At 38.8% G+C, this 15155-nt stretch overlaps 1 protein-coding gene across 5 annotated transcripts in view; it reads right to left on the bottom strand.

Annotated features, from left to right (window-relative positions):
* The window catches only part of DCLK1 (doublecortin like kinase 1), a 226161-nt gene that overhangs the window by 64477 nt on the left and 146529 nt on the right, over positions 1–15155 (bottom strand). For 3 of the 5 annotated variants that reach the window (XM_041487253.1, XM_041487252.1, XM_041487254.1), the window contains one exon: positions 7189–7305. In XM_041487253.1, the coding sequence (XP_041343187.1) occupies positions 7189–7305 (117 nt within the window). Of the gene's footprint in view, positions 1–7179; positions 7306–15155 lie in introns of all 5 variants that reach the window. The other 2 variants (XM_041487255.1, XM_041487256.1) reach the window with 2 other exon arrangements.

Genomic DNA, 15155 nt, shown 5'->3' with positions numbered 1-15155 from the left:
CAACATAACCAAATCTACTTCTCTTACCAACTCTTGTTTTTGTTACAGGGTATAAAATGATGAAAATAAATTTTGCACTGATTAGTATCAAAGACAAACACCATAAATAAAAAATTAAAAAGAAACCAAGATCAAAGCAAAAATCATCTGGAAATCCCTGGGTCCACAGGATGACTCTATCACTCCCATGGGTGTGTGCTCTTGGCTTTAGGAAAATTTTTCTTCAGCATATTTATTACAGAATCAGTCAGCTGAGTACCTGTGACAGTGTGAATAAAGACAATATAATACGTCATGCTTTTTCCTTTGGGATACAAAAGACCTTCTGGAGTCAGATGGTTGAAGGAGGCCTGTTTCTGGATAACAGCCTAAGGTTGAACTATCAGACTAAATGAAAACATATCCTATTGCAGAGGAACACCTCTACTTTTTTTTTTTTAACTAGCAGAGAAAAACTCAAGCATCTGACCTAGGGAAGACTTCCGTAAGAATCTATTTAGATATCCACTTTTTTCTTTAGGGAGCATTTACAGTTTTGATCAGGGTTTAATTTAACAGGCAGTTTCACAATTTCTTTACCCAGGTACAATTTAAAAAAGAACCCTCACACAGTCTTTGGTAACATGACCTACTCTCTCCGTCCCTCACTATGTTCCCTTTGGCATTTGGAATAGGTACATATCAACCCAGGTATTCTTGAAATAGTCACCTGTCGCACTGAATAACCAAACTCCTAAATAATCTTTTTAAAACCAAACTTTAACACCTGAATTGATATTGCAAATAAGATTTCAAGCATCTGACACATTCTGAGTGATAACTTGAGGGAAACAGGAAGGGAGAAATAGTGAGAAGGAAACAATTTTGAAGGAGGTGCTCAAACTGAAAAAAAATAAAAGTAGCTTCTTTTGTTGAGAGCAAGTCCTGAAAATTAGAGTTGGAATTTCAGAAAGTAAACCAGAGTTCATCCAAATGCAGCATCTTTCCTTAATTTAATGGACCAAGGGTACAGTAAGTCCAGTTATCTCATCCTGCTCTTGATTTGATTAAAAATAACAATGATGAAGATGTAAGTGTTGCTGCTTTCTTTGAATCTATTACCTCTTCACCCACACTGAAGCTGCCACCAGTGGTGTTAAATGGAAGCTGGGCAGAAGCTACCAGCTACTGAATAGCCAACAGACATTCATAATTTTCAGTCACCAGCAATGGGCTGATACACAGTCTCACCAAAATTAAATGCCTCTTTTATTATGCCCTTTCCCAAATACTATTTGATGCCAACAAAAACACATCATCATAGTGGTTTACAGGCTTTAAGAAGACATCAGAAAAATTAAATAGAGGTAGGATTACCTATTGCACTTGGAATCAGACATCAGCCTTCTGCCTACCCAGGAGGTCACACTATCTTTTCTCTGCTCTTCTTCTGCCCCTTGTTGCATGCTTCTCTTCTCTATTTAGACCAAAAGCCTTTTGAAGCAGACAATACCTCAAATGGATTTGTAAAAAGCCAGAAAGCAATCCTCCTGCAGCGAGATTTCTGTCTGGTGGTACTGTTTTGAAACACTGTCAGATGTAAATAACAAACTGAAGAAAACATAATAACGGAGAAGTCAGCCCTTACACAGATCTTCCTAGCTCACTTGTACTCTTGGAAGAAAACATTATTCTGTGTTTTTACATAAAAATAGGATGCATCTGTTCTCAGGAGCCAGGGAGGCTATAGGAAAATATAAGTACATTAAACATATGCTCTGTTATGAAAAAAAATGAAGTGAAAAAACAAGGATGGAAAAAAGGTGAACACCATCAATGTAAAGGCATACACGCCTTTGAAATATGCCAAAATATGGTGTAAATGCAGATGCAGTCCTACTGCTCAATGTAGACTGCATATCTCAAGAAACAACAGGAAGTGTGTGTTTCTCACAGACAGATGCATTTTACTGTGCCCTCAGCTAACCAGAGCAAAGATTTGAATCTTTGCGGCCCTAATCACTTCTGTAGCCTCTGGTTTCATTGAGGGTCTTTCCCGGCAACCCTGCAGCCCGATTTCCACTCACAGATTCCCCACTTAGCCCTGTGCTGCCATAGCAGTGTGTTCTAGAGCCTGTGGGACAGTGTTTTTCATCCTGTTGTTCCCATTACCATATATCTGCAAAGCCTGAAAGTGTGGGCTTTGGTGCTATGGTAGGTTCTCGATTGAACTTTCAGGCTTGCAAAGAAGGCTGTCTTTCGGGGCAATAGAGGGCAAAAGGCACCTGCAAAGAGTGAAAGTCATCTAAGAGCATTGGAATTGGCATTAAGAGTCCTTTTTCTCCAGTAGCAGATGAGACAATGAGGGAAATGGTTCTCCAGGACAGTGGTTGGTGGCTTGCCAGGGAGAAGGGACATTTAGGGTCCTTGGCTTGCTCCTCACAGAGTCGGGGGTCACCACAACAACGTGAGACTGAAATGGAAAGCAAGGGCCTTCAAGCAGAATTTCCTCAAAAATAATTTAACATTACTGAGTTTATCTTCAAAGCACTGGTTTTGGTAAAATATTGTTGTTCCAGACTTACAGATGCAAAAACAAGACACAGAAAAACAACAAATGACTAATCCCTCCACATAAGCCCTTTGATTTCTGTAAGCAACTTCAGAAGATTTTGGGATGAATTTGGGAAAGTTTATCGCTCCAAACTACCATTTGCTCAAAAAAGAAACTCATGGACTTCATCCAATTTATAGTTAGTGCAAGCCAGAATTTGGCGTAATTCATTGACCACCTGAAATTCTGTGTCAAAGAAGGGAAACAGTTGTTGAGGATGATATTTAAGTGCTTAAACCAGAATAGTTTGCTTACATGTCTTGGCCTTGTTTATACATCTATTTCTCTAACAATGGGAAAATGGCCCAAGACTTTGCCTTCATTAACTCTAAAAATGATGAATCCAAATCAGCTATGCTGTTGAATACCTGCATTAAAGACTATACCATACTACAGGTGCATACACAAGAGAATAAGGTTAACTCAAGGATATCTCTTCATTTGACAATTTTACCAATTCTAATACCCAACTTTGAGATTTGAATATTTTTTTAACATAGTCTTTGTCTGTGGAACTTTCCCTTTTTGGCCCATGTAATTATCCATGTGTATTTTCTTGATACAAACATTAATTTAAGTCTGAAGCAGATATATGATCCTTTTGTGCAATTAGAATGTGCAGACTTCTCAAAGTGCAGCAAGAATCAAAAAGAAACAAAAGGAATCAAATTCTTTCTAATTAGCAACATGCTCTTTTCCATTCACCTCTCTCAGGTTTTTGTCAAGGGTACACTACCAAGTATGCTTTCTGTTTCCCTTTATTCCTACTTCTTTCAACTTTGTTCTAAGACAAAACTCTTCAGAAAATTATACACCTTTAACTTTTTGCACTATGCATGTATTGTCTTTGATCAGAGCAAAGAATCTACTTTTTTTCTTATTTTCCCTGTTTATTGCTAATGAAAGAAAAATCCCTAAAAGTAGTTTAAAGTTTAACTGAAAGCAGTTTAAAAACATACAATAAAAATACATGTACATACACACAGCAGTAGCAACATCACAACAAAAGTGTAATTTCCAGCTATGCACAAGTCATTCAGGAGCTTCTCTAGTACTGAGATGTTTATTGTAGACATCATCAAAAAAAATTATCTGCTCATATGTGTGCTAGATGGCAATTTCTCTATTCTGCTTCTGTCACAGGTACATAATTCCAAGAAACAAGCAGCTTTTTTATGCTTGCTGGGTGGCAGAAAAGTTAAATCTCTACATATTGTTTGCATTTCATGGGAGAACATTGGGTTTTGTCTAAAACCATTGTCATTGTTCCTCTTTCTTTCTACTACTGTTTTTTTTAAAATGCAATGTCTAATATAGAATTGCATTTTTAAAAAATCATTGACTGGTTTTAGATTTATATGATTTAAAAACAATTCTTGATAGTAACTGCTTAGTACAATATTGTTTCCTTGTATGAAAGCAATACTGATCTAAGTACTCATGTATGTAAGGTTAGAAATGGGCTTATTTTAACATTCACACAATTTGACCTACTTGCAAAAAGCAAACAGCAAAGATACAGACAGCAAAATCAGAGCCGTTCCACTCACTAAAAATAAATTCCATAGAAACACTTTCAACTGTTTATCCTTTTTAAGCTTAGCAAATTTAGAAGAGAATAGGACGGAATACAATAGAATAAAATAGATAAGTTCCATTGGGAGGTTTCTACAACAACCATCTAGCCCAACTGCCTGACCAACTCAGGGCTGATCAAAACTTCAGCATGTTCAGCTGGGAAGCGAAGCTTCACAACAGAGTGGCTTTGGTGAGCACCTGTCATCCAAGCAACCACAGAGTATTTCTTGGTAAAGGAATGCTTCCTAGCTACAGAATCATTGAGTTGTTTAGACCAGAGAAGACCTTTAGGATCATCAAATCCAACTGTTAATCCAGCACTGCCATCTACCACTAAACCATGCCCCTCAGTGCCATGTCTACACATCTCTTAAATATCTCAATGGATGCTGACTCAACCACTTCCCTGAGCAGCCTGTTCCAATGCTTGATAAACTTCTCAGAAAGAAATGCTTCCCAATGTCCAGGTCTAAACCTTCCCTGGGTGCCCCTCAGTGCCATGTCTACACATCTCTTAAATATCTCAATGGATGCTGACTCAACCACTTCCCTGAGCAGCCTGTTCCAATGCTTGATAAACTTCTCAGAAAGAAATGCTTCCCAATGTCCAGTCTAAACCTTCCCTGGTGCAGTTTTGAACCATTCCAACATGCCTTGCCACTGGATATTAGAGAGAAGAGCTCAGCATCTTTATCTCCACATTGCCTTCTCAGGAAGCCATGGAGAGCAATCAGGTCATTCCTCAACCCTTTCTTTTTTCACAACAAGACAATCCTAGAGTCCTTAGCTGCTCCCTATAGGACATACCTTCCAGCCTTTTCATCAGTTTTGTTGCCCACTTCTGGAGGCATTTGAGTACCTTCCCATCATTCGTAAACTGTGGTGCCCAGAACTGTACATAGTGCTCAAGGTGAGGCCACACCAACACTGAATACATCCTGATGATCACCTCTTTCACCGCCTGGCTGGTGGTGCTGTGTTTGACACACCCTAGGATGCAATTTGTTCTCTGGGCTACCAGGGCACACAGCTGACTTGTAACGAGCCTGCTGCCAACCAGCACTCCCAGATCCCTGTCTGCACGGCTGCTCTGTATCCAGACCTCTCCCAATTTATACTTGTGCCTGGCATTTCTCCATCCCAGGTGCAGAATCTGGCATTTGTTCTTCTTAAACTCCATCTCATTAATCATTGCCCAATGCTCCAATCTGCCTAGATCCCTTTGCAAAGCATCTTCTTCTTTCAGAGAGTCATCAGCACCTCCCAGTTTGTTATTATCCTCAAAATTTTTACTGGTGCATTCACCTCCTCTATCCAGAACATCAATATAAATATTGAACAAAACTGGCCCTAGACCCGAACCCTGAAGAAATGCTGCTGGTGACAAACTAACGTGTGCCTACTTCCTATAAATGTATTTTCACATAAGAAATGTTTAAGATGGTTACATCTGTCATCAGCACAGCACCATCCAAAATGCACCCCAGCACCTTTAAGTAAAAACAGTACTATTTCTTTCAAAACCAAAACTAACATGGTATCACATATTCAACACAGAAAAAATGTTGCTAGTCCCATAGAAATCCCACCGATTCTGTATTATTCACAGGACACTTATTTCACATAGAAATGAGCATACACAGTTCAATGTTCATTACCTGTACTCACAAATTCATTAGGAAAAAAACCCCACAGTCTGTAACATTCATACACTAAACAGGACCTCCCTTGCTGAAGTTAAATTTGACTCTGTTCCACCTAGCTACAAAGAAAGTAACTTAACATATTTATGAAAGAGCTACTCTGGACTTGTTCCTTACAACTGATATTTTATCCCATTACCTCTTTTCAGGTTTGTGTATCTCAGCTGCTCTCTAGGATGTGTAGGAGGCAAGTTGCTCCCAGCCCTGCTACCTACATCTACGCCTCTGTCTCTCATCATGTCTCTCCCACTTTCCTCCTTCCCAGAGCAGGATCTTTTTTTCTCACCTTTGTCTTTTTGCAAAAGAAAAAAAAAAGTTCCAGTTGGTCTATCTCTACCCTCTTTAAAACCAGCACTGGGCCATTCTGATCACAACCTCCCCACAGAAACCTTATGGTGCTGGATGCAGGTTTCAGGATGCCCTTTGCTTTCCTGTGGGCAGAAGACTGAGCAGAAAGGGAAATGGCTTCCAGACAGCTCTAATGTTTGCCTCTTGCAAAATCTGTATTCACAAGCAATGCTGCAAATGCTTCAATGGGTCTACTCAAATGGCTCACACCAAAGATTATTTGTACCTTCAGGCATCAGTACTGGCAATATAATGCACTTTTTTGTTTATTTATTTTTTCTGTTTGGGAAAACTGCAGGGGTGAACTACTCATCAGCTATCTAGTGGGAGCTATTGTACAGGCAGCCAAAGCAAAGCCCTTCAGACAGAACTTTCTAAAGCTTTTTGCAGTGTCTTTTCCAGCCTGTATCACTGGTTTGTTAGGTCAATTCTGACATTTCTTCCTCAGCTATCTTTTCACCTCACATTTACATCTGTAATTGCATTCTTTCTCTGCCCCGCACTTGTTTCTCAAAATCCTTATGATCTTTAATCAATCCTTTCCTCATTCTCTCAGAAAGAAACAAAACAAAAAAAAAGATTGTGAAATTACCTTTCCAGCAACACAGATCTTATGTTTCATAACTTGGGCTACTTTCTGTATTGTTGTCATTCAGTTCCTAGTACAAAGACTACCATACATTTTTCCCTCAGTGTTTACGTATTAGAAGCAAAAACATGCATGAAAAAATAAAGTGAATTGAACCACTGTAATGCCAGAGTATGATTTATAAGATGCTGAAGCTTTATTTTGTATTGGGAAGACACTTGACCTCAGATGTCACTGAGAAAACCCATGAATTTTTAGTATAAACTATTTTATACATACAATGTTTTTCCACAGAAACGTGGAATTTTAAGTGCATTGCCCACTCTATTGGAACAGAATGGTTGCTGTTGTTAAGAAAGACTGTTTGCTTGCTTTACCTGAGCTAGTAGAAGCAGGAGACTTGCTGCGTCGGGATGGGCCTGGGCTCTTGGTGGTGCTCCTACGTGAACTCGAAGCTATTTTAGTATAGGAAGTAGATTTCACCACCCGACATTCTAGAAGACAAAGAAACAGCATAAGTTAGCAATTAAGAAAGCCAGCAAGATTCTGTAACAGAAAGAGCACTGAGAAGTGAAAACATCTAGCCCACGCTTGTTTTCATTCACCTTGAGGAGTTTTATGAGAAAGTATAAAACCTGTATAAATGGCTCCAATAAAATCCAAGTACAGTACGTACCATATCCCAGACAATGAACTGCTGCAGTAATCCAGACTTTTAAATTCCATGGTTACTGCAGGTACTTAGGACAGCTTAATTTAACAGCGCTGAGACTACTCATAAAATTTCTTTGCTTTTGAAGATTTCAGTACAAGTAATATAGCATTTTTTCTGTAAACAATCCAGATGCAATGTAAGCATTTTTGTCAGCAGGCAGTCTCCTCTAGAAAAACCAGAAGTCTTCTTTACTGTATCAAAATGTTACAACTGAACACAATGACGCAATTGTCTTCCACTGATGAAAGGTTAGAAGAAAATAAAGCAGGTTTGCTGCTCCTGCTTAATCCTCTGGTGAGCAATAGCCCACATTGCGTAGCATACACAATTCATCACAGGTGAGGGAAACAGCACTAGTCGCTCATAAGAGACATCAGTAAAATCAATGAAGAGGCGAAATTACCCTCCCACACGAGAGCACCACAAGATGTTCAGGTTAGAGTTTATGTACACCCACACAGATCTGTAGGCATCCTTGCATTACGGCTGCAAAATGGTTCTTGGCCTGGGGATGAAAGAACTTATTGTGCATAGCACTGATGTCTTGCACTCCTAATGGATACTAGATTAATCACCAACATACTACACAGTTGGGAAAAAAAAAGATCCACTTCTTAGTCAATATACAATTAAAACTCTGCAGCAATGTTTACACTGTCTACACCTGACAATGTCAGTACACTTCACTTCTTCAGAAATACATCGGTAAACATTTAGTTCTGTACCAGACCTGTTTCCTATTTTATTCCCATGGTTAAGGCTCCTCAACAAAGGTTAAGAGAAATAAACGAGAGCTTTTTCTTCCTAGTCAGAAAATACCATGTACAAGCCTGCACATTATTTAGTCTTCACAGATCAGTGGAGCCTGTAACATAGTTTAGACAGATTAGAGAAAAAAGAAATAAAATTGAGCATAACTAATTAACTTAAACATATACACCCAAGAATGATATAATGAAATTTATTTCTCTTGGCTGCCCTGTTTGTCTGTTGTCAAGCTGTTCAAGGAAATAGAAGCAAGAACTGATGCTTTACTGAGTGAAACATCCAGCACAGGTGAGAGCTGAGAGGACCAGAGAAATGCCTTGATCTTCCCAAAGAAGCTTTTCTTAGCATACTCTCCTCATTCCTAATGCCCAGTAGTAGCTAATTTCTTTCTGTTGACATTTTTTGTGATTCATTGATGACTTCTCTTGTTTTATACCTAACAGTGGAAATGGAGAAAAACACTCTATGAGGAAATTATCTACTGAAAACAGGAGGAATCAGATGAAAGCTTTCAATTAGGTGCCATTGGGTAACTACAGCAGGAATTTTACATCAATTTACTGGCATAAACAGCTGCTCCAGAAACTATATGCAATGCAAATGTAAACAGGTTCTTTATCTGCCTGTAAACAAAAATGTAAAATTTTCAAACACCTAACAGCCTGTTAAAACTGTGATGTAATCCTAGTGTGGGCCTCATTCACAGGAAACAGTCAGGAAGGGGAACTGCATATTCCAATGATCAACAAACAAAAAGAGTAAAGCAAAATGATCCAACCAAACTAAACCCATTAGAATACATCATTTGATTAGTGGAAGAACTTAAAGAGTCCATGAAGAAAACAGTTACTTTATGCAATATGTAAAAAGCTTTCCTATTTCCATCATGTAAGGAAAACAACTATCTACATCTCTCTCCTGCAAAATTCATGCTAAAGCTTAACTCTTATTTTATTACAAGTATTAATACTCATTCAGCTTCTCTCAATACCTTAAAAATACCCAGTCTTAAATATGTTATCACAGAGGCATTACCACCATAGCTAGTTGGGTCAGACTTGGCCAGCAGTGGGTCTGTCCTGGAGCCAGCTGGCATTGGCTCTGCCAGACATGGGGGAAGCTGCAGGTAACTCCTCACAGAAGCCACCCCTATAGCCCCTCCCACCCCCAAAATGTGGCCATGCAAACACAGTTCATCTGCAAATCATCCTGAGGGGTACCTACAGACCCTGACCTGTGAGTAACCCCACACAAATGGCATACTGCCCTAAGAGGAAGTCACGTCTCTCGCAGATAAACGATCTCTCTCCACAGGAGAGCAACACAAATGACCATATGATAATCCAAGAAATGTACAAGCATCACAGGATCATTGGATAATCCAGTTTAGACACAAGAAATTCCTAGTCCAGTTTCCTGCTTAAAGCTTCAAGTAGCTTTACATTCATAGTCCTGGATGACCTGGGGGACACTTGACCCACTTGGGGCATACACAGGAGTGCAGGAGGATCTTGGAGAACATCAGCATCAACTTCCTGTTCCAAGTGACAGAAAAAACAGAAGAGATGCCCCGCTCACTCTCACAAAAAAAGGGAAGACTCTGGGACTCTGCAGGCAGAAGGCAGTCTTGGCTGCAGTGACCATGACAGGAGAGTTCAGTATTATGAAAGGATTGGAGAGCAAAATGCAAGATCACAGTTCTGGACTGCAGATAAGCAGACTTGGGACTCTTCGCATATCTGCTTGGAAGAGTCCCATTGGATAAGGCCCTGAAGAGAAGAGGGACCCAAGAAACCTGAGGAATATTAAAGGAACCCCTCCAAGTTCCACAACAGTCCATCTCAACAAGCAGGAAGATGTTCAAAAATGCCAGGAGGTCTGCTGACCAAATTAAAACATAAAAAAGAAGCATAAAATAGGTGGAAGCAGGGACAGGCAACCTGGGAGGTATATAGTCTAAGTCCCAGCAAGCAGACACAGTTAGGAAAGCTGAAGTCCAATTAGAATTGAATCTGATGAGAGACATCATGAGCAATAAAAAGTGCTTCTTTACACACAGAGGGAACAAAAAGAAGTCTACAGAAAATGCACACCTATGAAACGGGGCCTAAGTGACACAGAATGTGGAAAAGGCTAGAGTATTGAATGGCTTCTTTGCCTCTCTTCGCTATCAAGCCAAACCTTCAGGAATCGCAAGTCCTAGAGGCAGGGTGAAAGTCTGGAGAAAGGAAAACCTATTCTGGGTGGAAGAAGATCAGATTAGAGAATACTTAAGCAAAACTGGCACATATAGGTCCATGGGACCTGACAGGATGCACCCTGCAGGTGCTGATGGAGTTGGACCATGTCCTTGTGGAGTCACTCAATAGTCTTTGAATGACAGCAATGATTGGGATAGCCATTTGAAGACCCAGTAAATCTCACTCCTATCCTCAAGAATACCCAGACAAATCAGCTTCATGTAAAGTCCCTGGGAAAGCGATAGATAAATGAATCATGAAAATAATTTCAAGGCACATTAAGGACAAGAAAATCATCAAAAGCAATTATCATGGATTCACCAACAGAAAGGCACGGTCAACCAATTTGATACCTCTGCATTGAAATGACCAGCATGGCAGATGCAGATAGCAGTGGATATTGTATACCAGGACTTCAGTGAGGCTGTCATCTCAGACATTTTTCTTTATATCCAGTCTAAAACTTTTGGTTTCAATCTATATTTATCACCACTCATCCTCTTACCAAGCATCATTGTGACGAGCCTGGCTCCACCACCTTGATGGAGAAGAGATGCTGCCCCATTGACATTAGAGGCTATTGGCAGGCACCCCTGAAGCAATTTCCTTTTTCACACTGAAAAACCCCAGCTCCATCAGCCTCTCCTCACATAGCAAGAGCTCCAGCTACCCCCATCATGATGGTCCTTCTCTAATTGCCTCCCGTTTAATGATATCTCCTTTGAATGGGGGAGCTTTAAGCTAGACACAGTATTCCAGATGGGGCATCATGTACTAGGCAGAGTCAGTTCCCTGTCTCTATTGAGTCCTATTTAGGCTATGTCAAAGAAATACTGTCTTTTTTCCCTATTTTTCTATTTGTACAAACCCTTTTGAGCTCAATTATCACTTCTTTGGCACAATTTTCTTGTTCCTCTCAAAAATAATTCACAGGTAGTGAAATTTTAAAAGGTAACAGTTCAAATGAGCACATATTCTCTTTAAGGTAAACTTGTCAAGTGCCATCTTTCCTATGGGTTTACAAGTTTATTCTTAAAGGACATGAGCTATGGTATGGCCTGTGGAGAGCCATGTAGGAAAGCATTCAGTGCTGCACACAGCAGGCTCAAGAAACTCATACTTTCAAAGACTAGGTCAAGACTAGTTCCAGAGTCTAAAAGGATTTCCAGTCATGGGCAGAGTTGTAACAAGGCTGCTTGTTTTAAATAGGTCGCAACTCCCAGGAACAGTTTATGCATGCAATTCTGTTGTCACATTTAGTTTGTAAAGTAAAATTTTACTGCAGGCAAAGATCTCACTCAGTAACCACACAACCACTGCTTGTTCCTCTAAGACATTACCATAATTTGCCTGTTGCTGTAGGAGAGCTCTGTGTGGATAGAGAAAACAAAACAAAAATCCATGTTTTATTGAAACTGTGTTTTCTACACAGAATCTAAACTGGTGAGCAAATTAATACATACCTTCTCCTCATTAACAGTATTTGGATTACTATACAACAGGTCCTTAGCAAGTAATGAAACAGAGGAGTGTTTTTCCCCCAATTTTCTTTTGATGCCAAAACTGTATCAGAAATAGATCTGAACCCCTGACAGAAGAGACAACTGCCTTTCTCACTCATGTGGGCATGGCATTCCCAGCCAAGAAGAAACACCAAGTGTTTCTATATTATGTTCAGTAAGGAAAGAAATGTTTCATGAAACCCCCGTCCTCGTCTTACCATTGACTGACTGAGATTAAAGGAACAAAATGATGACACCCATGGTAATGCAAGACAAAAGAAGGTCAACTTTAGAGTTTGAACTTTACAGACTTTATTGTTTTCCAACTCAAAATATTATATAAATAAGAATGCTTTTCCAGTGAAAACATCTTGCAATAAGATGTTCTATTGTATAACTACATACAAAACTATAAAGTAGGAGAGAGAAGTACAGACTAACAGCAGCAAGGCTAAAAATGTAACACTGCAGTCCCTTTATTGTATGGAATATTACCACAGAGTTCTGAGGCCTTTATTGGACATTAACAATAGGGCTGAGGGAAAAAAAAAGAGAAAATACCCCAAGGCTACAATCTGACATAATTAAGACTGTAGGGACAAGATAAGAAAAATAGAGTTACTGAGATTGTACAGTGGTGTCAATCAGCAGTAGGAACTGTCAGAATCTGGAGGGAAGCCCAACATACCTACTTGCGAGCTCTTGACTCTTCCTGTTGCCAAATGGATAAATTGAGGTAAGCATGAGGTAAATAAAGGATGCTAACATGTGGAATCACAACACCTGCAGTCTCCAGCCCCATGATGTTTCATTTCCAAAATGTTACATTAGCTTCTATGCTCATTAGATTTTACAATGGCAAAAAAGCAGCAGAGAGTAACTAATCTGCAATAAATGTGTCATAAAATGAAAAAGCTTACTGCGCTTCTAGAGAAGACTGTGAAAAGTTATTTAAATTACCAGGAGATCAAAAAGGCTTACTTGTCAGCAACTCAGAAGTTGACTGTATGGCCTTCATGAGTTCTTTCTGGGCAAAAATATCACTCTCTGCTGTGTTTTGCTTTTCTTTGAGGTTGGTGTGTAGGGAATAGATTTTATATTTTCAGTATCCCTGCCAATCTGTTTCTCTAAGACAAGAACATTTAACTTTGTTTCAGTAACAGCTGTATCCTGCAGATAAGCAAGGGGGGAGGATCAGGGATGTCTGTGGTTGTTGGTAAGCCACTTTACCGTAAGCCTCAGGCTGCTGCCTTTTACCACTGCTTAAAGACATTAGCGTCACCAGCAATGTCCTCAGGCCAATCAGTGGTTCATTACCCCAAATGCTGTACCAATTTTAGTTTTTAATGTTAATGGTAATTTGTCCCATGCTGCTAATTCTTAATGCAGCTAATAAGATTTTACTTTTCAGCTGTATTCATGGCTTCAATTAATGCCAGTAATCTTCTGTTTGCAGAACTAAGTTTCACTCTCTTCAGCAAGAGCCTCCTGTCTAGTGGCATTGATACACACTACAGTTCACCCTACCCAGCTGATCAATCACTGGCAGCTTTGACTTGCAATTACATGTTCAAAAGGGTAACTATCACGCAGTTTCCCAAAATGAAAGGGATATAGAGTGTTTCACAGAGGTTTAAGTAATTTCCAAGCTTCTATCGTCATGGTTGTGCCTGCTTAAATTTTTTTTCTGCACGTCTTCCTGTTCAGTGTGTTCCTGAACACATTGCAGATGCGGATGGACAGCGATGTATGCGTAGAATGCAAAATCCTAAAGTTTGATCCCATACACTAAGCTCTATGTCACTGTAAATGCATGGGGTTTTGAGACATTGGATCTTCTGATTTGATTTCTTACCAGTAATTTGTCTTCCACACATGATAAAGATTAGGAATTCTATTTTACTGTGTGCCAAATACTTGTGGAAGCAATTACCTAAATCTCCTTTTTTTTTTTTCTGCAAAGAAATATACTTTGATTGGGGTATAAAATAAAGAAACAGCTAGATTTTCTTTAATGTGAAAAATCATTCTCCAATTCTGAAACTGGAGTAAGTATATACAATAAAATACAAACCATTAAAGCCATCTACGCCTTATTACACATCAAGAAAATAGAGAAGCTTGAAAGGTTTTAGGAACACAAATCACCCAAGCTAGGAATGTTTTCAGATGTATTCACTACTCCAAAAATACCTCATTAAGATAGAAATAAAGAATATATTATCACTACTAATATTATTATCACTACATAATGTTATGGTATTATCACTAATATCTCATTCTGCTCTAATGTATAATCTTCAGATTCTGAATTAAAATGTTTCTAAATTCACCAAAGACTAAATATTTACCAGAAGAGGTAAATAGATTTATGTATAATCAAAATGTTGCTTCAAGTATTTACTATACTTTCTCCAAACGTGTTCCTGTCTTAAGGACACTTGGGAGGACAGACCTCATCTAATGCTACGTAAAAATATGATGAATTATGAACTATTCACCCCACAGTCCTTCTACAGTCAATGGAACATTGTTCAATGTTCATTTCTATGACCTATCTTAGGAACCTGTAAGTTAGAAAGGATGAATCTTACTCATGAATGATCATATACAAATTTTAGGTTTTTAGTTTTGGTGAAAATACCCTAATTAAAAGCAGTATCTCTGGACTGGATACAGGCTTTTTTTACTTAATACAAACATTGACATAAGATTTTGCTGTATTTCGTAACTTTACTGTGTATGAGTAGATTTTATTTCCCCACATTCTCCAAGTCCTAACCTTTTAGTCAGATTCATCTCACACAAACCTCCACATTAATATTTTGTACAAAAACAACATTATGTTAAATATTGCTTAACATAAGAAAAGAAATCTGCTATCATGAAAGATTCCAGCCATAGCAGTGGAAAAAAAAGGACTGGAAAAACACTTTTCATCACTGCAACAGCTTTTCTGACAAGGCACAATATCTAATTATTTTCGAGTTCTGCATTTTTTGGCAGAAAAAACTAGATAACTTCTTAAAAACCTGCTTGTCTAAGTGAATCTGAAATACTTCTGACTGAATTAATGTGAATGAACTTGCGTGGGTAAAATAATAATTTCTGAAATTGAA

This window comes from Pyrgilauda ruficollis, unplaced genomic scaffold, assembly GCF_017590135.1.
Source record: "Pyrgilauda ruficollis isolate IOZ18807 unplaced genomic scaffold, ASM1759013v1 scaffold8, whole genome shotgun sequence".
NCBI lineage: Eukaryota > Metazoa > Chordata > Aves > Passeriformes > Passeridae > Pyrgilauda > Pyrgilauda ruficollis.
Note: the sequence above shows the minus strand (reverse complement) of the source record. Positions and strands in the feature narration are given on the sequence as shown.